Consider the following 23,896-nt stretch of genomic DNA (forward strand, 5'->3'; position numbering starts at 1 on the left):
TTACTCTGGGTCTTTGAAGTATGACAGTCAATTTTTAGAACACAGAATGGTTAATGATTTCATTCCACATAAAATCTTCACAGTGTCATTTTAAAACTGTTTTAAGCTTTGAAAACACATACTGAAGTATCATGAGCTTTTTAAAAGAGCTTGTAAAATATATGCATAGTTTTGAGGTGAATTCTTTTACATAGAGAGCTCTCCTAATCACTGAGATGTATACTTAGTAAGAAGAAATTCTACATGTTGTCTAAAACAACCCTGCTAGTAATTCTGGTGAATTTTGGTGTTAAACTATTATATTATTAAAGCCTTTAAATGTTGCAGGTACCTAAAGATCACATTAATGTGGCAATTGTGATGGTGTAGCTGACTGTGAAAACTATTCCTTTAACATAACTTCTTGCATGTTTGGTGTTAGCCATCAGCTCAGGCATTTGTGTTGTACCTGACAATCTTAGGAAAGATGACCTTGGGGAGTTCAGGCCCACACTGATGGACTGCCTTAGAAACCTGACTTCCTCTAGTCTTACTTTGAACAAGCCAGACTTTCTCTTGTTTAGGAAACAGACTTGTATTTAATGTGCTTACTACTGAAAACTCCAGGTGGAGATAAAACCTAGAAGGCAAATACTGGTCAATTTCTTTCCCGTTCTTTGTAAGTGGAGGACAAACAAACAAGATTATTAAACTACTCTTAATGTGCAAGAACAATGAATAAATCAGTATAATTAATTGTAAGTCTTCTCTCCCATGTCCAAGTTCTTTGTTGGTTAGGGTTTCTTTTCTTTCTTGTTTTAAGGTTGACAATTACCTTTTGAGCCCATGAAATTTTTTAAGTTGTTACAATTTGATGGTCCTATTTTTTCCTTCTCTGTTTTAGAAACTAATGTGGTTGTAATCATGTTCCTAATTCCTGGGACAACTTGCAAGACAGTAACATAGTTTGAAATTACCTTTCAAGCTGAAAAAAATCTGAAACTATTTGAGAATTCAGTGATACATAAAACTTAAAAAGAAAAGAAAATATACTTCTTACACAAGACAGTCCAAACTGATGCAAAATATTTATTCCAAGTTAGTTATTTTATGCAGTAGTTTTCCCCCTCAACAGACCTGTGATAACCACATCTTTTAAATCTGTAAATAATGTTATCAAAATAATCTTAATCTTTGAAATCTCACAAAAATTTATATTTTACAATCCACCCTGAATATCAAGGCTGCAAGAATAACACAACATTTCTTATATCCAAATATTTTACAGCTGTACCCAAAAAGGAAAAAGAAAAAAAAACAAAAAACAAAACAAAAAACCACATATGCTTGGTTAAGGGCTAAAGTTACCCGAGCAGCCAAAAATAAAATAAAATATCCAAATTATTAGCATTAATTTAATACAATTATAACTTCAATAGTCACTTTGTCATTGACAATGATTGCTTGAGCACAGGGGTGAGTGCCCCAAGGGCTGGTCGTAGAAGCCGTTGCTGCAGACCAGTGTCTCCTCTGCACTGTCAGCTCCCACCTGTGCATCGCCCCGTGTGTTCTGTGTGTGTGTGTGTGTGTGTGTGTGTGTATTTTAAAAGTCTTTCCCACCACACAAACTTCTCTATTAAGCAGATAACAGGGAAGAACAAAAGCTAAACAAGCCAATCGCTCTCTCTTTGGGATATGCTTATTTCCCTTGTGCATGAAGTATTCAACAACATAAGAAAAAGAAAAAGAACAATTTCTTTTGTATACTCCCTAAACAGAGTTTACTGGGTCAGATTTAACTGTGAGCATTTATATGCCTACTTCCAGGCATCGTCATCTGATGTTTCACTGCTACTGGTTTCCGTCTCTGAGTCCTCAAACTCTGCTTTACAAGTGCTTCTCCAAGGGGAGAACAGGCCGGAATTGCGGCTCTGCAAGAAGCCATTCTTTCCAAAGCCATTTCTTCTCAGCTGTCGTTAGTAAGGGAGAGAAAGAAAAATGAAAAATCATCAATGACTGCACTGACCCGTGGGCCCTGGGAAGGTCTAGGCCTCAATTTAATTCTGGGTAGAATGTGTGTGTGCAGGGGGTCCTTCTGGATCCTCCTGTAGCAGTGCTTTTCCAACTTTAATGTGCAAATGAATCACGTAAGAATTTTTTAAAAAATGCAGATTCAGTATGTCTGGGGTAGGGTTTGAGATTCTGTATTTCTTATATCAGACTGTATGTACCTTGTTCCTTTTTAGGACTTATCCAGTTGTAATTTATGCTTTATATATATGCCCCCAGAATGTTAAGTTCAAGGAGGTTTGTAGAAACCCCATTTGTCTTGCTTGTCCTAGGATCTTGCAGTGTTTTTATTCAGAGAATCCAAGCATTTGTTGAATGAACTGACAGAAGCTGTTTGGCTTCTTATCTCGGGCCAGAGCACCAGAAAGAAACTACAACCCAGGGGAGGAGGCAGAGGCAGGTGATCCTGCTGCCCTGAAGACCGAGACCTCTGTAACTCTGGAACACAGCCTTGTGGTTCTGACGCGGGATCAGAGCTGTGAGGATGAAAGGAAGGACTACTCTCTGGAATCTGCTAATCACTGACCTGGGCTTTGTATTCACCACTGGGGATCCCTATTGTCCAGGCAGAGAAAGATGCCCCACTGCATTTCCACTATGGTAATTTATTTTATATTTTCTTTTTCAAAGTCTTTCTCTAACATTAAATTAGGGCTCCCTAAGGGAAAGGACCGTCCTGACTCCTCCTCCTTGTAGTCGTTAACAGGTCTCCGGGAGAGGTTTCTGACATACCTGCTCTGTTTTCATGTGGAATTCTTTGAGCTCATCCTCTGTGAGGGGAAGGCAATTCTCATCATTTTCAGGATATTCCTGCCACCCCATTGCTTTCAATAACCTGGCGGAGGCAGAAGGACAAAGAAAACATGACACCATTAAACCTAAGTGGGCCGCCCACCACTTTCCACAGAAAACTTTCCTGCCCTGGGGCAATGGATGCTAAAGGAACTTTGTTTTTTTTCTAGTGAGACAAGTTTTAATTATGGCTACTCTAATGCTTGTAGTTAAATGGAGGCTCTCCACAGTTGAGAGAATAATTACAGAATAGGCAGAAACCAAGACAGCATAAAGAAGAGAGCCAAACTGCAAGGGCTCTCTGTCCCACAGACCAAAACAGAGGAAATCTCACTTTTGTTCCCTGTGAGCAAATTAGCATATTTGCACATATACCTAAATTCTCTTTCAATTTCATGGCATCCTGGACTCCCTTATAACCTTGCGGACCTCTAAAGTTCCTCTGGACAGGAACCTCCTTTAGAAAGGTATTGCTATACTTGGCAGGCCTGACCTGCTATCGAGTTGCTCAGACAGCTGGCTGTTATGTGTTCAGGGCCCTATTTAAACAATATGTTTCATCCATGGGGGTCTCACGCTTCCCAAGGCCCCTTAAAAGCGTCTTATGGTAACTGCTCACTTGGGACAGGAGGGTCTAAGGAGCCGACACAACAGTCCCAGCAAACAAGTTCCCGTCTTCTCCCCTTCTCTGACTACAGCCATAAACTGAGTCTGAAATTAAAATATACGAAAGCCTTGGGGAGGAGACTGTAAAAATGCTGGCTGAGTCTGTGAGAGAACGCCTGGTGGGCAACAGGCCAACCTGGGGGCCTACAGAGAGAACAATTACGATGCTCAAGGGCACTTCTTTCTGTATGTCTGACTCTATCTGAGATGTCTTCTCAAGTATGTTCGAGGTCCTTACAGGCCATATACTACATGCCCTGTGATCTCCTCCTCACTTACCTGTGCTCTGCTTCCAAAGAGTGTGAGAGAACCTCCCCTTCTTCCACTATGGGGAGAGCAAGACCATTCTGATGACAGCCTTCCTCTCCATTTTCCTTTGGTTCAGGTGTGCTGTCGTCCTCCAACTGCAACAAGGAAAAAGGAGGATATAGTTGCTATAAGGTTTCTTTGTGATAAGATAAACCACCTTCACAATCAAGGAGTCAGGAAGTGCTTTCTAGAAGATAGCCTCAGCCCACAGGTTTCCCCCACTTACAAATGAGGACCAGCTCTATCAACAACAAAACAATTCTAAAGTTTATATGGAGAAGCAAAAGACCCAGAATAGCCAACACAATAATGAGGAGAAGAATAAAGTCAGAGGACTGATACTACTCAACATTAAGACTTACTAAAAAAAGTTAGAATAATTAAAACAGTGTAAGAAGTGCTCACAAGATGTATGCCAAAAAAAAAAAAAAAAAAGTGTGGTATTGGCAAAAAGAATAGACAAATAGTTCAATGGAATGGAATAGAAAGGCCAGAAATAGACCCATAAACAGTCAACTGACCTCTGATGAAAGAGCAAAGGCACTACAATGGAGAAAAGATACTCTTTTCAACAAAAGTAATGGGACAAGTGAACATGCACATGCAAAAAAAAGAAAAAAAAAAAAAAAAAAAAAAAACGAACAAAAAACATCTAAACATAGATCTTACACCCTTCACAAAAATTAACTCAAAATGGGCCACAGACGTAAATGCAAAATGCAAAACTATAAAACTCCTAAAGATAACACAGGAGAAAATGTAGATAAACTTGGGTATGGCAATGACTTTTAAGATATAACAGCAAAGGCACAATCCATGAAAGAAATAACTGTTAAGCTGGACTTCATTAAAATTAAAAATTTCTGCTTTTCAAATGACACTGTCAAAAGAATGAAAAGACAAGCCACAGACTGGGAGAAAATATTTACAAAAGACATATCTGATAAAGGACTGTTATCCAAGTTATACAAAGAACTCTTAAAACTCAACAATAAGAAAAAAAAACCATTTGTACAGAGGCAATGCACTGTATTAAATATGTAAGGTCTTATCTATATGGCTTTGATTAAAGAAACTAATGAAGCAGTCTCTAAATAAAAAAAAAAAGAAACAACCTGATTAAAAAACACACATATCACCAAAGATAGATAGATGCTTCACATTATATGTCATCAGGGAAATGCAAATTAAAATTACATGCCCATGGGGGGTCCAAAATCTATAACACTAATAATACCAAATGTTGGTTCAAGATGTGGAGCAACAAGAACTCTCATTCATTGCTGGTGGGAATGCAAAATGGTAGAGCCACTTTGGAAGACAAACTGAACATGCTCTTATCATACGATCCAGCAATTGTGCTCCTTGGTATTTACCCAAGGGAGCTGACAACATATGCCAACACAAAAACCTGCATGTGGATGTTTATGGCAGTTGTATTCATAATTGCCAACACCTGGAAGCACCAAGCTGTCCTTTAGTAGGCGAATAACCAATCAACCAACCAACCCACCCTAATATGAAATCTCTGCTGAACAAAAGATTAAATTCACTTTACCACAGGTTCTAGAAAGCTGTTATTCCTACACACAATATCTCTGTACATTTTAAAATCTTGCTACATTTTTATCCTTGAAGAAGAAGAAGAAAGCACATAAATAACAAAGGAAAACTCCTATGCTTCCCCAGACAAACCCTATGCTCTTACATCCTCCAGCTTGTCACAGTCTCTGTTTTCTGAGAATTCTCCATTCCGGCCATCCTTCAGAGTCTTCAGGAACTCGCTCTTCCTGTCTGTGGTTCGGCGGGTCAACTTGGTCAGACGAGAGGAGCTGATCTCAATTGGAGGGGTGGTGCTGGAAGGACTCTGGGCAAATACCACAAATAGGTTGCTCCTGACAGCAAAGAGCAAGAACTGGGATTCTCTGGGTGACTTCTAAATGGCACTGATTTTGAGAAACTGGTAGTCTATTTGTTACTGTCTTACCAAACAACCCTTTTATTTAAACAAACTTCAGTTTTGCAGGGTTTGTACGGTTAAGACCAGCTGGCTCACATGGCCCCTCTTTGCTCTTTCTGTGGACACCAGCAAAGTGCCAGTCTAACACAAAGCAACCTGGCCTATCACAAAGCATTTACCCCGCCCAGCCACTGCCCACTTGTGGATGATAAAGGAAAACGTTAATAAATGACTCGGCTAAGCACAGCTACAAAAGAAACAGTGTTATAGTTATACATGTTACACTGTATACTTAGTATAAGTAAATGGGAAATGGCAACTTTAGAAAAGGCCGCCCTGCTTTATCCTCACTCACCTCTTTGGGAGAACTCAGAACTGCACCACCAGCCAGTACCACTGGTTTGGTAACAGAGACCGGACTGGTAAAAGCACACTCCCGGCTAGAGGAAAGGGATCCCGATTTGTGTTCCATTCTGTTAGCTTTCCATGCATTGGGCTACAAGGGATGAAAGAACAAATCAGTCAGAACAAGCAGGCAAACAGAAGCTCAGCTTATAAACTCATAAACCACGAGTGGGCTGTTAGGTGGGAACGTAAGTTTCCAGAGCTTACCTGTCTCAATCTGTCTGGGAGGTAGGCAACCTTTTTCTGAGATTAGGTACTTTCAGAAAAAGGCAGATGGGAAATAAGACCCATAGGATGTTAACGGGTATTCCTCAAAAACAGAGCTCTATTTCAGTAAGCCTGGGAGGTGCTATGGTGACCAAAGTTCAACGGTTTCTTTACTGTGCTATTTCTCAAAGCATTTAACTGCACGTAAGAATTTGAGAGGCAGGCAAAGGGGGAGGGGAGGAAAAAAAAAAGCATTTGAGAGGCAAATATACAGCATTTTCTAAACTTATTTGACCCCAAAATGTTTTCTTGTATAGTGTGTTTGTTAACTTCTGATGTAACCCTGATATTCCACAGACTGTATCAGAAAAATACTTTTTTGGGAACTTCAATGGCAAGAGGCTAGTTCCATGACAGGGTGGATACTGTAAATGGCTACACAATTTTGGTTTAGTCCAGAGGTTCTTTTTCTTCTCAGCCTTCCAGGGTCTGTGCCTATTCCATCCCCCTGGCCATGGCTCCAACTTTGATGGCAGCACAGTATAGCTGAAATACTCAGTCAACTACACTGTCTGAGGAGACCAAGGAAGACAAGGCAGGTCAATGGGAGTGGGGCTGAAGCAAATGAAAAACTTATTTTGCCAGAAGGAAACAATTAGAACTGAGGCCTCCAGGACAGAGAAAGGGCCTGAGTGAATAGAATCCCCTTTTCTGCATGCTTTTTGGTTGATGGGTATTAAAGAGAACCTGACAGCTTTAGGAAGGAATTAAATTGACTACCTGGTGCTAGGTGCTTCCCATACTGTTTCATTTAATTCTTATACCAATCAGGTATAATAATTATTATGTTGACTTTTTTTTTTTTCCTTTTTGGACAGAATCTTGCTCTGTTGCCCGGGCTAGAGTGCCATGGCATCAGCCTAGCTCACAGCAACCTCAAACTCCTGGGCTCAAGCGATCCTCCTTCCTCGGCCTCCCAAGTAGCTGGGACTACAGGCATGTGCCACCATGCCTGGCTAACTTTTTTCTATATATTTTTAGTTGTCCAGCTAATTTCTATTTTTAGTAGAGACAGTGCGGGGGAGTCTCACTCTGGCTCAGGCTGGTCTTGAACTGACCTTGAGCGATCCTCCCACCTCAGCCTTCCCAGAGTGCTAGGATTACAGGTGTGAGCCACCACACCTGGCCTATGTTGACTTTTTATAGAGAACGACACTGAGGATAAGTTACACAGTTTGTTCAAGGTTACTCAGCTAGTAAATGAAACTGCTTTTTCACTATCTCAGAATGCCTCCAAAAAGGACAAACAAGCAGATAAGAGAAACGATGACCCAACCAGAAAGAACATTAATATTTTTCTCACATTGATGAAAATCTAAAGATGGCTGCTGGTGTCAGGTTAACTACCAAAGATGATGTGTGGCTTTCCCAGAGTTTGTAGAGGGTCACCAGATACCCTGTCTTTATTTTAACATTGCCACCTCAGGACACAGAAACATTTGGATTTCTGCCACGGTAGTACAAAAAGTTTATCAGACAGCCTTATATAAAAAAGAATACCTATATCTCTGCCTATTTTATTCCTACTTAATCTTAATTCTCAGTAACTTAAAACACTATGGGATAGCTGACTGCTCACTGGAGAAATCATTATGCCCCAAGCCCGTTTTTAATTTCTTAAAGATTTTATTATTATTTTTAATAGAGATGGGGTCTTGCTCTTGCTCAGGCTGATCTCGAACTCCTGAGCTCAAGCGATTCCCCTGCCTTGGCCTCCCAGAGTGCTAGGATTATAGGCGTGACCCACCCTGCCTGGCCCCAAGCCCCTTTTTATTAGATGATTATGTATATAAAAATCCATTAAAGTGAACTGCATATCAACCATAGCTTTCTTTTAAAAATGTCCTTTCCCTTTTGCTCAAATTTACAAATCAACTCCAACTCACTCCATTTCAAATGACCTTGTCTTCTCCTACTAGACTGAAAATTCTGAAATCACTGGAACCAAACTTTCCCCATCCTCATCCCCTTTGCATCTCAAGTACAAAGAAACTTCCTCCTCCCTTTCTAGCATTCTACATCTGTCTGCTATTTTTCCTTAGTGGACTGATCAATTACTTCCTCCTTGTATCATCTTTTTTCCCCCCTCAAGACAGAGTCTTGCTCTATTGCCTGGGCTAGAGTACAGAGGCATTATCATAGCTCACTGCAACCTCCAACTCCTAGGCTCAAGTGATCCTCCTGCCTCAGCCTCCTGAGAATCTGGGACTACAGGTGTGCACACCACTGTGCCCGGCTAATTTTTCTATTTCTACTAGAGATGGGGTCTCGCTCTTGCTCAGGCTGGTCTCAAACTCCTGAGCTCAAGTGATCCTCCCAGCTTGGCCTCCCAGAGTGCTAGGATTAAAGGCGTGAGCCACCGAGCCTGGCTTCCTTGTATATTTAATCTCCTTCTCTCTAATATGTTATTCTATTTTATCTACAAACATGTTAAACCACCTATTGAAGCTAGGGGAAAAAAGCCAGACTTATTTCCCCTCCATCTTACATAACACCATCCTTTCATCTTTCACTTGTCCATTATTGCTTACTACTTAGTTCCCTACAATACTCATATCCCCCCATTTTAGTAAAACAACTCTTTCATACGTAACCAAAAATTTCATCCTTACATTACATTCAAAGGCCAGCTCTTTAAAATCTGTCTTCTTTGGGAAAAGAGATATTGCTCATTACCAGTCTTTTTGAACCTTTCCCTTTTCCCCCTTCTTGATTTCCTGATGCTTCACTCTTTAGGTTCTCTTCTAACCTCCTGAGTTCATGTCAGTCTTTTTAATGGATGTGGGCGTTCTACAGTGTTCTAACCTCAGTACTCTTCTTCTGCTGTAATCTGTTCCTAGGTGAATTTCATTAGAAAAACTACTTATTTATAACTGTTCAATCAGTTTAAATTGTCAAAATTATGTAGACAATATGTGAAATTGTATCTCTACCCCTAACCTCTCTCCTGAACATTTATAAAGGCCTCCATGAAGTTTATTTTCCAACCACTTCCCACATACCAGCCATTGTAGGGGCTGGGCCTAGAAGAAAGGATGGCTGGATGGATGGATGGAAAGAACCTGAGCAAGGTGAATGAAGGGTCAGGCGAAAACGCCTGCCCTAAGCTGCTTGTTTGCTGAATGCAAAGGTCATCTGAAAACAGCCGACCTGTATGGAAGTTGTTAAAGGAATTAACAGACGGCCCTGACCCTTTGCACGTGTTCTTGGAAATAAATACAGGGAGAAACCTAGCTGAAGAGGCCATTTTCTTTCTCCTTTCGATTTTGGTCTCTCCCCTTCTCTCGAAACACTGTGTGTTTTGAGTAATTATTCATTCCTTCCCTACCAAGCTCAGGAGCGAAAAGCAGCCCCAACAAGCCATAATGAACCACTTGCCTTTACCCCAAACACGGCATATTCTACTTCCATATTTTGGGTAATGATAAGTTCCCTCTGCCTAGAATGCTGCACCCTACTTGCTCTCTAACAAACTACTATAACTGATTTTAAGCATCCATTTACTGAGTAATTAGGATGTTTCAGAAACTATATTCCAAGTACTTGCTCCAATGTATTGCTGAGGAAAGTTTAGCAAAATTAAATAATGTGCCCAAGATCACAGCCCTAGGGAGTGGCTCAAAGATTCCAACTTAGTCAAGTTTGACTCAGAAGCTTAAAGTCTCAACCACATCTTTACTCTTTATCCCTCAAGATGGGAGGCATTCTGGAGCAGTAGAAAGAGCCCTGGTTTTGAAGTCAGACCTGGTTTAAAAGTCTTGACTCTATTACTTATTAGTGAGTCATAGTACATAATTCTCTACATCCCAGGATTAAATGTGTAAAAGGCCCAGTGAAGGTCTTGGAATATAGTAAGATGTAAACAAATGGCAGTTCTCTTTTCTTTACTACATATTTGAACTCAGTTATCTCTGAACACTTTGAGGACTCTCTCTAGGCAGAGTACAAATTTTTTTTGTATCTGTCTCTTCACTTGTCAATGAACTCTTTGGGATCAGAGACCATGTATTATTTTATGTCTGCAGCAACACGTTTAGTATACAGATACTCGATGTTAATAACTGTTGCTAATGTTTAGATAAAATGAATGAATGGATAAATCAACAACTGCCTATTAGTCACCTTACCTCTTCCTTCCTATAACATCTCACAATCAAGGTACCCAGAACCACACTCACTTTTCCTGAAACCTAATCTTCCACAGTTATCCCAGTTTCCCAGGCAAGAATGTCCTTTGCTTTCTTCCTGTGTCTAATTTATTTCCCACTATTCAACTCATAAGGGGGCTAAAGTGATCCTAAGCTCTGTATTATGACTTAAAAAATTTTTTCATTTTAGAGACAGGATCTTGCTCAGTTGCCCAGGCTGGAGTGCAGTGGTGTGAGAATAGCTCCCTGCAGTCTCAAACTTCTGGGCTCAAGGGATCCTCCTACCTCAGCCTCCCAAGTAGCTGAGGGTACAGGAGTGAGACACCACGCCTAGCCCTATATCATGATTTTTATCCTTGTCACTTCTTCATCTTTAAAAGATTTATGAGATCCTTGAGGACATGATGGCATTTTCTTACTCATTTTCATAGTTTCTATAGTCTAACAGAATGCTTGCAGACATCGCAAATAAACTAACACTTATGAAAGCTCTTTCTAAACCCTTAAGGAATGGGACAAACATGAGGTATGCTAATGTGTTAGTAACTTCCATGCTAGGCTGTTTCTTTCTTTATAATAGTTGCTCTTTTCTTTTGAATTCACATTCTTTCCCTTCTAAATCAGAGGAATAAGTATCCTAAACCCTTTTCAAAAATAATTGCACTTGTCAGTAAGTTTTATTCCACTCATGTCTTCTTGGCCCATGATTTTTTAATGACCTCTTCTCTTTCAAGTATATTTCAAGTTGTTCCCAGCAGCTTCTTCCAACAGATTTCCTCATCCTTTCACCTTACCCACCACCAATATTCTAGTTCCTTTTACTGTCAAGGCTCAAAGGTATCACTACCTTCACTTCTACCATATAATTCCAAAAGCCCCTGGAATCTTGTTTTAGCCCTACTTTACTCTCCTAAAACTTCAACTCAAAGGTCACCCAAAACTTTCCAATTGCTAAGGCTTTTTTCAGTTATTTTCCTCAACTTGCTAGCAGCAGGTGACAGGTGTTGACAACCCCTATTGGTATTTTAAACTCACCCACCTGGATTTCTGTGATAGCCTACCATTTTTTCTCTGTCTGAACTATAATTTTTCAATACTACTGATTATGTTGTTACTTTCCCATTCTTTACTACTCTTCCTCTATCCTCTTCCCTTGTAGATCTAATCTACCTTGAAAGCTTCAATTATTGTCACTGGCATGATTCCCAGTCTTACATATTTCTTAAGCTCCAGTGCCTCACGAAGAGTCAACTAATGCTGTATTACTTTGTATTACGAACAAGCACCAAACACACTGCTTACACATAATGGAAAGTGGATTAATATTAATGCTCACTGGTTTTTCTCCTAATCACATAGTAAATTCTAATTATTTGTTGTACTCACTTCGGCAGCACATATGCTAATTATGTAGCTGGAATTCATTCAGACAATTATTATGTATTTGTGTAAGGGTGCAAAGGATACAAATATGAAAAGGACCTGAAGCATACACTTAAGGAGGTTACAACCAAGTAAAAAACAAATAGATGCAATAAAAGTACCGTAGCTGTTGTGATAAGTGACACAAGAGGGCTATGTGATCATAGAGATAGTAATTAGATCTTTAGAAGTATATGATAGAAAAGGATTCACAGAGAGGACAGCATGAGCTTGAAGAATAATTTCTTCCCAGGTAAGAGAAAAAAAGGGCAGTAAGGTGCAAAGGATGGATTAGATTTAGTCTGTGAGGAATTACGCCACTGCAAAGTAGTCTGGACACTGACTCTTGTATTAGGGACTGGCAAGCTACAACCCATGGGCCAAAGCTAACCCGAGGCATTTTTGTATGGTTCATGAGCTAATAACCTTTCTTATATTTTTAAAGGTTGTTTAAAAGAAAAAAAAGAGGCATATGCAATGTGCAACAAGGACTATATATAACCAGCAACCCCTAAATTATATGGCTCTTCACAGATAAAATTTCCCAGTCACTGAAAGGATTTAGAGAAGGGATGAGGTATATTGTTTTTGGGACCAACATTCTAGCAGTTCTGAGGAATGTAAATATAGACAGATGAAAAAAAAAGCAGGATATACTATAGTGGTAAATGCGAGATGACATGGTCCTAAAACAAGAACAGCATAGAGGGAGTAAGTGATAGGGACTTTTTAATTGCTTGGATGAGGGGAATGACTGAGGAGGAGTGAAGTAGTCAAGGTATTCAAGCTGAGTGATCAGATGGATGTTGATGGCATTAAAAAAAAAATTGCAGGCCAGGCACGGTGGTTCATGCCTGTAATCCTAGCACTCTGAGAGGCCGAGACAGGTGGATTGTTTGAGCTCAGGAGTTCGAGACCAGCCTGAGCAAGAGCGAGACCCCGTCTCTACTAAAAAAATAGAAAGAAATTAGCTGGACCAGTAAAAATATATATAGAAAAAATTAGCCGGGCATGGTGGCACATGCCTGTAGTCCCAGCTACTTGGGAGGCTGAGGCAGGAGGATTGCTCGAGCCCAGGAGTTTGAGGTTGCTGTGAGCTAGGCTGACGCCACAGCACTCTAGCCTGGGCAATAGAGTGAGACTCTGTCTCAAAAAAAAAAAAAAAAAAAAAAAAAAAAAATTGCAAATCAAGAGAAGCAGATTTATGAGATGAAGCTAATAAGTATGAGAGGCCTACTAAAAATCCAGTTGGCAGCAGTAGAGAATGTGGAAACAGTATACTACTATTAGTATATGTAACAGGTACTAAATGAATATCTGCTGAATGATTTAACAGGAAAAAAATTTACTAAATAGATTTATTCCTAAGCCTCTGTTGTGCAAGGTTCTTACACTGATTCTAAATCATACCTTAGAAGGAGGTGGTGCAGGCTTGGGAACCAGGTTCTTATAGACACTTGGAACTATGGATGATGATTTGTTCCCATTTGCATGGTGAGATCCTGGTGAGGTGAATGCAGCAGAGAAGGCAGCAGCAGGATCCTCTTTGGAAACTTTTTTGATAACTAGCATTTTGGAGGGTTGCTTGGCACTAGGTGGGTTTTCTGTGAAATAAAATAGTGAAGAGACAAAACAATGTCAAGCCTGTTGTGTAACATGAAGTGTATGTTTATACTATGGCTTCACCTTCAACAAACAGCTGACAGTTGAGACAGAGGGACAAGCATTTCCTGTTGTGCACTTAGTAGGTACTCTCCAAAGTGAGACTACTAGGGAATTGTAGGGAAAAAACGCTGCATATGAAGCACTTGATATTAAATTCATAAATCAGCCAGAAAGCCTGAAGATGTTAGCAATCTTTCAAGAGCACAACGTGTCTAATGTATACTGTGGTCAGGCTGAATCAAACAAGAATATATCCAAGGGCAGCAGCTCCTGTCAGCATGGGAATAGAAAGACATGAGGTAATTAGGGAAAGGAGTCTGTCATGGGACCCTCTGACGAGGCAAACTTGAGCAAAGCTATACACCATTAACAAAAAGTAAGGAAACTGATACTTTAAGATTGGAGTCTGCCAACCTCCTCATTTGCTGGCAAATTAATAAACCTCTCTTTCCTCCTCAGGCCACTTGTCCTCATTCTTCTGACAAGGCCTTAAGGACAAGTGCTGAACTTTTTTTTTCTCCCCCCTCGGCGCCTGTCGGGACCTGGGTTTCACCGCCGCACATGAGGCAGTGGGCGCTGAGCTGAGGCCCCTGTTGGCTCTAGGCGCCGCATCTCACCCCCAGCTATGGCTAAAGCCGGGGGTGATTTTCAACCAACGCCGGCCTTCCCCTCCCACCATCAGCATGCAGCGAGGGACCGATCCGGCAAGACCTACCTCGGACAGCTCTAGAGCAGTGCTGAGCTTTTGGTAACACATACAGTATGTGTGTGTGTGTGTGTGTGTGTGTGTACATGCAGAACAATGTAATCAATTAAAGTTTCTCTCACGAATGCAAGGATGAGTCAACATAAAACTTTCAATGACATTAACAAGTTTAAAAAAAGAGGAACTCAATATAATCTCTCAATATACCAAGATAAAAAGCAATCAATAAAACTCAATATTCATTTATGATAAATGTTCTCAGCAAAGTAGGAATAGAAGACAACATACTTAAACTCATCGATGGTTTAAAAAATTCATATGAAAGAATAAAAGTCTATTAAAAAATAAGAGGAGAAGGTACAGCAATCACCATTAATCCTGTAACATTGGATCCAAAATCATTGTTTAGATATGTTAAAGACTACCCAATAAGATGCGTGGCTAGTGAACATGTTTAATGAAGAGACCAGGAGAGTCCAATTTGTCAATGCCAAGGGTTAGCTTTGATTTGAAATACACTGATTCCTATGTTAATTTTTTATAAGTCTAGTTATTCCCAACATATGCATGTATTTATATATATTTTCCCCTTACCCTACATAATAAGCATCCTTTATAAATACCAAAAAATAAAAAATCCAACTGGAACCTGGCTGAACAAAATGGTATACTCATAGGATGTGGTATTACATAACCTTCCAAAGGACTACTTTTGGAAAGAGTATATAATAATATGGAGGAGACAGATGGAGTGGTATGTGTCTGTAATCCCAGCTAGTCAAGAGGATCAGGTGGGAGCATCACCTGAGCAACATAATGAAATCCTGTCACTTAAAAAAATATGCACAGGCCAGGCGCGGTGGCTCACACCTGTAATCCTAGCACTCTGGAAGGCCGAGGCAAGAGGATCACTTGAGCTCAGGAGTTGGAGACCAACCCAGGCAAGAGTGAGGCCCCATCTCTACTAAAAATATAAAAACTTAGCCAGGCGTGGTGGTGTGTGCCTGTAGTCCCAGCGACTCAGGAGGCTGAGGCAGGAGGATCGCTTAAGCCCAAGAGTTTGAGGTTGCAGTGAGTTATGGTGATACCACTATACTCAAGCCCAGGCAACAGAGACTCTGTTTCTAAAACAAAAACACACACACACATATATTTACATATGGGGGAATGCTTAGGATATATCATTATGTACACCCACTATATGTTTAGAAGATAATCGTAACATATAAAATATAATTTAATTGTTATATGTATATTAGCAATGCTAATTAAAGATTACTTCTTATGAACTTTATATTATTCTCCCTTTACGTAAAGTCTGATTCCAAATTCGGGGTTCTACGGCTCTCAGTTGTCTGTATTCTAACTCTACTGCCATGATTACTTTCAATAGTACTTCGGGGGAAAGAGTAACCTGCTATAGTTGTAGACATTTAGATTACTGAAGAATAGAAGTTAGCACGGGCAAATGGATGAGATGAGAAACAAGAGATAAAAAATAAAAAAGAAATAAAGAATTTTTGCTCCTCTCCCTGCTAAGAAAAATTTTAGCAGTTGTACCTTTAAAAACAGCAAAATCTACCTACCCCACACTCCAGAAGGGGTCCCAAAAGGTCTGCATGGCTGATTCTGTTTGCCAGCTTCTGGATTCAAAGATGGCTAGGAAAAAAGGGATATCAATGGTTGATACAGAAAGGTGATCATTTTGGCACTTTTCACAAAACAGCCATCACCATGGAATCTATCAAATAATTACATATTAGCAGCACTTAATAATAACACTGTATTCAGAATTATAACAAATAGAAGATACTGAAATACAAAATCAATAGGTATTATGTTAATCTTAGGCTCTCTCGAGTTCCATTTCCTTTGATACAAGAGGCATTTGTTTTTTAAATGCACACACTAAATGTGCAAGTTCCCACTTTCCTATAGGATACGTACACCAAATACGGAGGCACAGAAAATTGAATGAGCTGAGAAAGTAATCCACTTTCTCAGCTCATTAAACTTTCCTCAGAGTAAAGCACAATCTGGTCAGTGAAATGGGTAGGATTCACTGCATTTCTAAGACTGCTTTAGGGCAGAGGCAGACCACGTGCCAGGGACTGTGCTAGGAATACAAAGGCAATTCAGACAATTAAGAAGAGTCCCTGTCCTCACAAGAATCACAGTTTTATTACAAAGATAAACTTGTAGACAAGTACAATAAAAGGTTACAAGTACTAAGATTAAAAATTCACATTAGGGAAGGAGTACTATTCAGAGAGGAACTGCACTTGAAAGAGAATTGCCATCATAAAAGGTTTTGTTACAGGTGATAACAAACAAGAGTCCTTAAAGATGAATTTCAAAGCTGGAAAATGGGTGATCCCAAGAACAGAAAGCTCAATGAACACAAAGACAGGAAAGTATGAAAAAGAATATTTACCGATCTGCAAACAGTTCAGCTAGGGAGGAAGGGGACCATTCCGTGGGAAAAGAGATATTTGACAAAATGGGCAAGAGCCAGCCTGTGGTAGATTTTTTTAGGGAGATAAAAGATTTTTTTAGGGAGAATAACTGCAGGTAATGGGGATCCATCTTTCATACAGAGTCAACACTGCTCAATCATCAATTTATAAGTTACTCTCATAGTAGCCTGAAGGATGGATCTAAGGGTTTAAACATCAACTAAGAGACCATTAGGGGATCAATTCCATAGTTCAGAAGGGCAATGAATGCAACAGGAGTAGAGAAAGAGATGAGGGAAAGTATGGAGAAGAGTGAAGAACAATAGACTGGACTTCATAACTAATTGTATAGGGGGCATGAGCATAACACTGCTGTCTAAACCCAAACTTTACAATCTGGGAACAAGGTGGGGGAAAAAAAGGGCTTTTTAGTACAACTGCCTGTGGAACATCAAACAAACGATACAAAGATACCCAGACTATACTACAGAGCCTCTGAATCAGAATCTTTAGGGGCAGGGCCCCAGAAGGTTATATATTTTCAACCAGTCAAGGTAAGAACCACTATAATGAGAACATGCACAAATACAAATCAAACCACCCACTCACTATATAAACAGACAAATCAGTGGCAGAATATGAAGGAACGATACATACATTTCTCTAGATGGAATAGTATAGGCAGGAGGCGCCCTCACAGATAAAAGCTGTGGTTGTTTTCTTGTTTTATTTTGGCATGTGCTCTTAGTCACATTCTATCTACAGTTCTCAGAGATACTGTTGCTATTTATGCAGTATCTTTGATCTCTTTCAATGAAGTATTAAAAATGTAGTTTAAAAATTTTTAAAAATCTCTCCCTCCCTTCTAAAAATAACCACTATCCTGACTTATAATGATCACCACATTACTTTTCTTTCACTATCCAAGTGTGTATAACTCAACGCTACAGTTTTATATCCAAAAAACATCTCTTTTTAACCTACTAGTATTTTTTAAAAAATCACATACCTCTGTATTTCCTATAACTTGATAGCTGGTTCAAGAGGTTAAGTTCTAGAGGTTATAGGATCCTTTCTCTAAATTATTATAAGGCAATGTCTTGGTGGTTTTGTGTTCTACCATTAGGAGACACATAATATCTGGTTGTGCATCTTTTTGTGATGTTGGTACACACTGATACTCATAGCCTAAAACTCTTGACTCAATATAAGATGCAAAACAATGATCTTCTAATTTTGTAATTCCTACTTTATAATCTAGCATACCTCCCTAAAAGGGAACTTCCAGTCATCTATTATTTGGTGATTCAGTGATACAGCTCATATGGAAAGGACAGGTTACATACTTGTTCCTGAGATGAGGTAGGTAACATTATGAACTCAAGGACCTCATCGTATTTGATGTGATTCAAATGCTTGCAGTTATTATCCTTAATTGATGCATGAAACTGTTCCATGTTTTGGCCTATGGAACCCTCTTCAATTTGGTTTCTAAATCCTTTTGATATAACCCTAGTAGTCTTCAATTGCTTCTTTGTTATCTAGTATGAAAAAAATACTCCAAGCTCTTCTTATAAAAATCCTGTCCCCATACAGTATTTCAAGACCACAATGTGGCACTAGGGCTGCTCATTGCTATGACGCTGTTCATTAGACAGAGCCTGGAAATATTTTTTCCCCTGCCTCGTAACCTCTTATTGATATTTCCAATTCAAACTGAGTACCTTGGGGTTTTAACTAAACATCTATATTATTATTTCCTTTTATCTACACTGAATCCTGATTCTCAAGGACACAAAGGATAGAATAAATAATCCCATTCAATCACTTTATCCCACATTACACACCAGTTTCAGAATAGCAATGTATTTCACCAATTACTACAATACTATTTCTGACATGTTCTCCCTATCTTCCCACTAGCTATACCATATCTAGATTGTAAGACCACATAGCTATTACACATTATACTCTCTTATTAACCCTCTTATTTAGTCTTAGTTCTACAGTTAATCATGTTATTTATTATTTACCACTATTCCTTTTGTTAGGTTTCTGGTTAGTTTGTCAGAAGCCTGTTCTATAGCAGTTCTTAGGAAAAGTCTTGGGAACAATATTCTGAGTTCTAAAACACTGATGTTTGTCGTGACCTTTATAGCTGAAGATAAGCTTGACAGAGTATAAAAACTTTGGCTCACATTTTCTTTCCTCGAGTACTGTAATTATTATTCCATTTACTTCTGTTATAAATCTTTCCTGTCACAGTCTGGTTTTCTTTCTCTTAACAAAGTGAATATGCCCAAAGGATGTTTTTTCTTTTTTTTTGAGACCAGGTCTCACTCTGTCGCCTGGGGTACAGTACAGTGGCATCATCATAGCCCACTGCAACCTCAAACTCCTGGGCTCAAGCAATCCTCCTGGCTCAGCCTCCCAAGTACCTGGGACTACAAGCACACATGTCACCATGCCTGGCTGTATTTTTCTTTTATGTTCAAGCCTAGTATTTTATAAGACTACATCTTGGCTGTTCCTTTTAATTTATAAATTCAAATCTTATTGTATTTCACAAAAAGTTTCTTAAATTATAATTTTCAATATTTAAACCATTCCTTTTTTTTGTTAATAGGAAAGGTAAATAAGCCATTTCCTCTGTTTTGGTTTTCTTTGGGGGGGGGGGATCCTATAACACATATATACTAGATCTTTTTTGCCAAACTTCTACGTCATTTTCCCTCACTTTTACCTAATCAATATTGTCCTTCATCAAACAGGTTTTCCTTTCCTGTCTTCTAATTCTTGAAAAATGTGTTTATTCTCTTGTGTTCCTTCTTGTTTAATTTTCATTTTTCTGAAATCTTTTATTACTACTTCTTTTTAGAGTTCTAGAACCATATTTTGAGTTTTTCTAGATTATGGATTTTTGTGTTTTTTACTATTTTCTTAACATCATTAAGATTTAACACAGTATGTTACAGTTCTTACCTGTTTTATGGACATGTATACAAGTGTACTTTGCATTGTCTATTGGGATATTCACCTGCTCCTTATTGTTTTTCCTTATAAGGTAGAAAGTAATTTGACCTTTTGTTGGTTTGTATGTGATGCTTTTGAAAATGTGGCTGATTATTTACATAGTGTTCAAAAATACAGCAGCTTACTTCTTTAACATCCTCACTGCTTTCCGCCACCCTCCCCACCCCTCCATCCCCGCCCCCTCCCCTTTTTTTTTTTTGGAGATAGGGTCTCACTCTGTTGCCCAGGCTGGAGTGCAGTGGCATCATCACAGCTCACTGCAATCTCAAACTCCTGGGCTTAGCAATCCTCCCACCTCAGCCTCTGGAGTAGCCACCATACCCTAACTTATTTTTCTTTGGTAGAGATGGGGTGTTGCTATATTGACCAGGCTGGTCTCCAACTCCTGGGTTCGAGTGATCCTCTCACCTCAGTCTCCGCCCCGCCCCCCCGCCCAAATAAACTGGGGCTCTGTAGTCAACTTCCTGAGTTAAAACTCCCATAATTTTCTGTGACCCTGGGCAAATTTTAATGCTGTTAAACCTTACACTTCTCACCTATAAAATGGGAATAATATTAATAATTCACCCAGATAATCTATGTCGCTCATTTAGCACAGTACCTAGTGGTTTATTTTTTCCCTCTTTTTTTTTTGGTAGAGACGGGGCCTTGCCACGTTGCCCAGGGTGTTCTTGAACTCCTGGCCTCAAGCAATCCTCCTGCCTCGGCCTCCCAAAGTGCCGGGATTACAGGCCTAAGCCACCACGCCTGGCCTCCTTTTATCTGAACCTTCCCTTTGTCTCTGTCTCTCTGTAGCTCAATCTGCATCATATTTCCAACAGTTTGTTCTCAGTGAGCGGCTTTGTTCTGGAAGAGAATACTGGCTGCTTAGTATGAACAATGATAGAACCCTGTGCTGGTTATTAATTTATTGCTTCTTAGTTACAAAGTTATCCTTTCGGCCTTCTCTGTGTAAATGTATCTGGGCACTTTAAATTTTTTCCTCTGACAGCTGGCATGTTAACTTTTGTCACTGGAGAGCAATGGAAAGAATTTTGCTTCCTGTTTCAGTGTGCTTACTCAGAAGGCTCCCGCAGCACCCAGTTCCTCAAAGGCAGATTATGAAGTTCAAGTAAGCTCTGAGGTCAGTAGCTTCCCTCAGCACCCCACGTGAGTAGTTTTACAGCAGAATGACACTTCTCATGAACAGCTTTCCAGCATGTTCCCCCTGGAGAAGCACCTCAGCAATTGCTCTGTCATTCAGTAAGCCACAGCCATTCAGTAAGCTACTTTCTTACAAGATCTGGGTCTCAGCCCTGGGTTGGTGGTTGGAGAATGGGGGATTTACCCTTGGGCATCCTTTACCTTAGCCCTAAGGGTAATGGCTGCTCTTTATAGGTGCCATTTCTATATTCTTTAAGGTTCTCTTTGCCTCTTATTATCCAATCTTTCATTACTCCAATCCTGCTATAGCTAGTAATTCTTTCTATTTACTTTCCCTATTCAAACTACTATGTGGTTTGAGCTCCTGACTGGTCCAGACACATCATTCACATCTTATTCCAGAATGCCCGTATTTACCAGTTATTGGATTATGGAAAACCACTCCCAATTTATAGCTGCTCTTCTCAAATATGCCCTCCAATCTTTCCAGAATATCTCTTGGCTCTGTTGGCATTCTTCAGACTGTCAGGTACCCTGTTGCTTCCCTTCAATTCCCCTTGCACAAATGCTAATATTACCCAGGCCTCTCAGATTTTGGTGGTTTGTCCCTATTGGCTTTAGTGGTTTGCTGGGAAATCTCACTTCGCTTTGATATAGATGGTATCTGTGGACTTTTCTGGTTCCTCAATTCTACTTACTTTGTCTTAAAATTAACATTACTTTGAAATAATTTCAGACTTACAAAAGAGTTACAAAAATAATACAAAGAATTCCTGTATAATCTTCATCTAGATTGCCATGCAAGTTGAGTATCCCTTGGAATATTTGCACATACATAATGAGATATCTTGGGTATAGGACCCAGTTTAAACATGGAATTCATTTTGGTTTCATAAACATCATATATCCATAGCCTGAAGGTAATCTTATACAATATTTTAAATAATTTTGTGCATTAAACAGTTGACCCATTACATAAGTTCAGGTGTGAAATTTTCCAATTGTGGTTATGTTGGCATTCAAAAGTTAACATTTTACCACTGTTGCTTCATTATTCTCTCCAAGTATCTTTTTCCTAAACCATCTGAAAGTTACAGGACTCGATGCCATTTACCCTTAATTAGGAAATTAACATCAATGCATACTATTATCTAATCTACCAACCTTATTCAAATTGTCTCACTGATGTCTACAATAGAATTTTTTTACAAAATTGTTTTTCCCTCACCCCATAATTAATCTAGGTTTATATAATATATTGCCTTTAGTTGTCATATCTCTAGTTCTTTAATCTGTATCTTTTTTCTTTTTCTTTCTTTTTTTTTGTGTTATCTTTTTTCTTCTTTTCATTTTTGAAAACCACAGGCTAGTTCTTTTTGTAATTCTTTTGTAGAATCCTCAATTTGGGTTTGTCTGATGTTTCTTCATGATTAGATCCAGGCTATCCATTTTTTCTGGAAGGAATATCACAGAGGTGAGATGCATCCTTCTCAGTGCATCAAATTAGGAGGATTATGATAGCTATTTGTCTCACTACTGGTGATTTTAATCTTTTTTCCTATAAACTAAAATTTACATACAGTGAAATGCACAAGTACCAAATACACCTAATTCCATGAGTTTTGAAAAATGCTTATACCTGGCCCAACTTCTCTGAAGATAAAAACGATTTCCATCAACCAGAAAGTTCCCTTCACAACCTTTCCCAGTCAATTCCCACCCTGCACAGGCAACCATTTATTCTGATTTTCTTTCCCACCACAGATAATTTGCCTGTTTTGGAATTTCATATATAGTTCTCTATGGAGTCCTTAGGATTTTCATGTCACTTGCAAACGCCAATATAATGCTGAACATAAGTGGTAAGAGTAAACATCCTAATATTGCTTCCAATAATTAAAGGGAGCTCTGCATTTATCTCAGAATTTGGGGAGATTTCAAAAGCTATGGGCTGGGTGCTATGGCTCACACGCCTGTAAACCTAGCACTCTGGGAGGCCAAGGCGGGAGGATTGCTTGAGCCCAGGAATTCCAGGTTACATTGGGGCTATGATTATGCTACTGCACTCTAGCCTAGGTGACAGAAGAGAAAAAAAATAAAGTCAAACATGCAAGATTCCCCACTGGGAATGCCACAGGAGTGATAATGGAGCTTCTAATCAAACTATGCCAATCAGTAGTATAGCATCTAGTTTAAAAAGGTACTCTAACATACTTTTGTTTTACCCCACACTATTTCTTATTTGCTATAATCTTCTCTTTTTACCAAAATGCATTAGAAACCAAAACTACTGGGGATCCAGATCCAAATACATTTGTCTCCTATGTAACATACTTTAAACATTTCATGTCAGATATAAATTATGTTATAACCACTGTGGATTTATTTAATTATATGGAACAAAAGTATGAAAAGAAATTTGTTTTATAATAAGAATATACTGTAATTTTCTTTCTAATGCTTCTGTTGCTGGTTTGATAGGAATTTCATCAATTCCCTTACTATGATGAGCAATACAGATTATGTTTTTAAATCATTCCCACTGGTCTTTGTTGGATTTGCTTTTGTATAAATAATGAAAATTACAATTTGGTGTTATAGTAATTTCTGAACTATTGGATATCTAAAACATTCTGGACAAATATTCAATATGTAAAGGCAGTACAGATCTTTCCAAGGATAAAGTTTCCTGGGTGTAGGAATTCACATTAACACATAATTTAAATCAAGGACCCCAGGACATTTCCTAGACTTGGGGATAAAGGGAGTAATGCCTAAATTTGACTCCTCTTTAGTTGACTTTGTTAACATGTTGAAATGACTATAACAGATTAATCTAATGTACAAATTAAAAATAACTAGAGCTGTACTATCC

General features: G+C 39.0%; 2 protein-coding genes and 1 non-coding gene across 3 annotated transcripts in view; 1 reads left to right on the forward strand and 2 right to left on the reverse strand.

Moving 5' to 3' along the window:
* The window catches only part of TMEM69 (transmembrane protein 69), a 197,134-nt gene that overhangs the window by 138,544 nt on the left and 34,694 nt on the right, over window positions 1-23,896 (forward strand). The gene's annotated exons all lie outside the window — the stretch shown is intronic.
* Window positions 1,091-23,896, reverse strand: part of GPBP1L1 (GC-rich promoter binding protein 1 like 1) — a 51,240-nt gene continuing 28,434 nt past the window's right edge. Inside the window, exons 6-12 of the mRNA XM_069477877.1 lie at window positions 15,976-16,048; window positions 13,429-13,622; window positions 6,132-6,272; window positions 5,525-5,683; window positions 3,787-3,911; window positions 2,782-2,884; window positions 1,091-1,949 (exon numbers count right to left, since the gene is read on the reverse strand). Of these exons, the coding sequence (XP_069333978.1) occupies window positions 1,797-1,949; window positions 2,782-2,884; window positions 3,787-3,911; window positions 5,525-5,683; window positions 6,132-6,272; window positions 13,429-13,622; window positions 15,976-16,048 (948 nt within the window). The 3' untranslated portion in view covers window positions 1,091-1,796. The remainder of the gene's footprint in view (window positions 1,950-2,781; window positions 2,885-3,786; window positions 3,912-5,524; window positions 5,684-6,131; window positions 6,273-13,428; window positions 13,623-15,975; window positions 16,049-23,896) is intronic.
* LOC138391232 (small nucleolar RNA ACA64) lies at window positions 14,214-14,340 on the reverse strand. The gene has a single exon (XR_011234837.1). It is a non-coding gene; the product is annotated as a small nucleolar RNA ACA64 (small nucleolar RNA).

The sequence above is a fragment of the Eulemur rufifrons genome, chromosome 8 (assembly GCF_041146395.1).
Source record: "Eulemur rufifrons isolate Redbay chromosome 8, OSU_ERuf_1, whole genome shotgun sequence".
In the NCBI taxonomy this organism is placed as follows: Eukaryota; Metazoa; Chordata; class Mammalia; order Primates; family Lemuridae; genus Eulemur; species Eulemur rufifrons.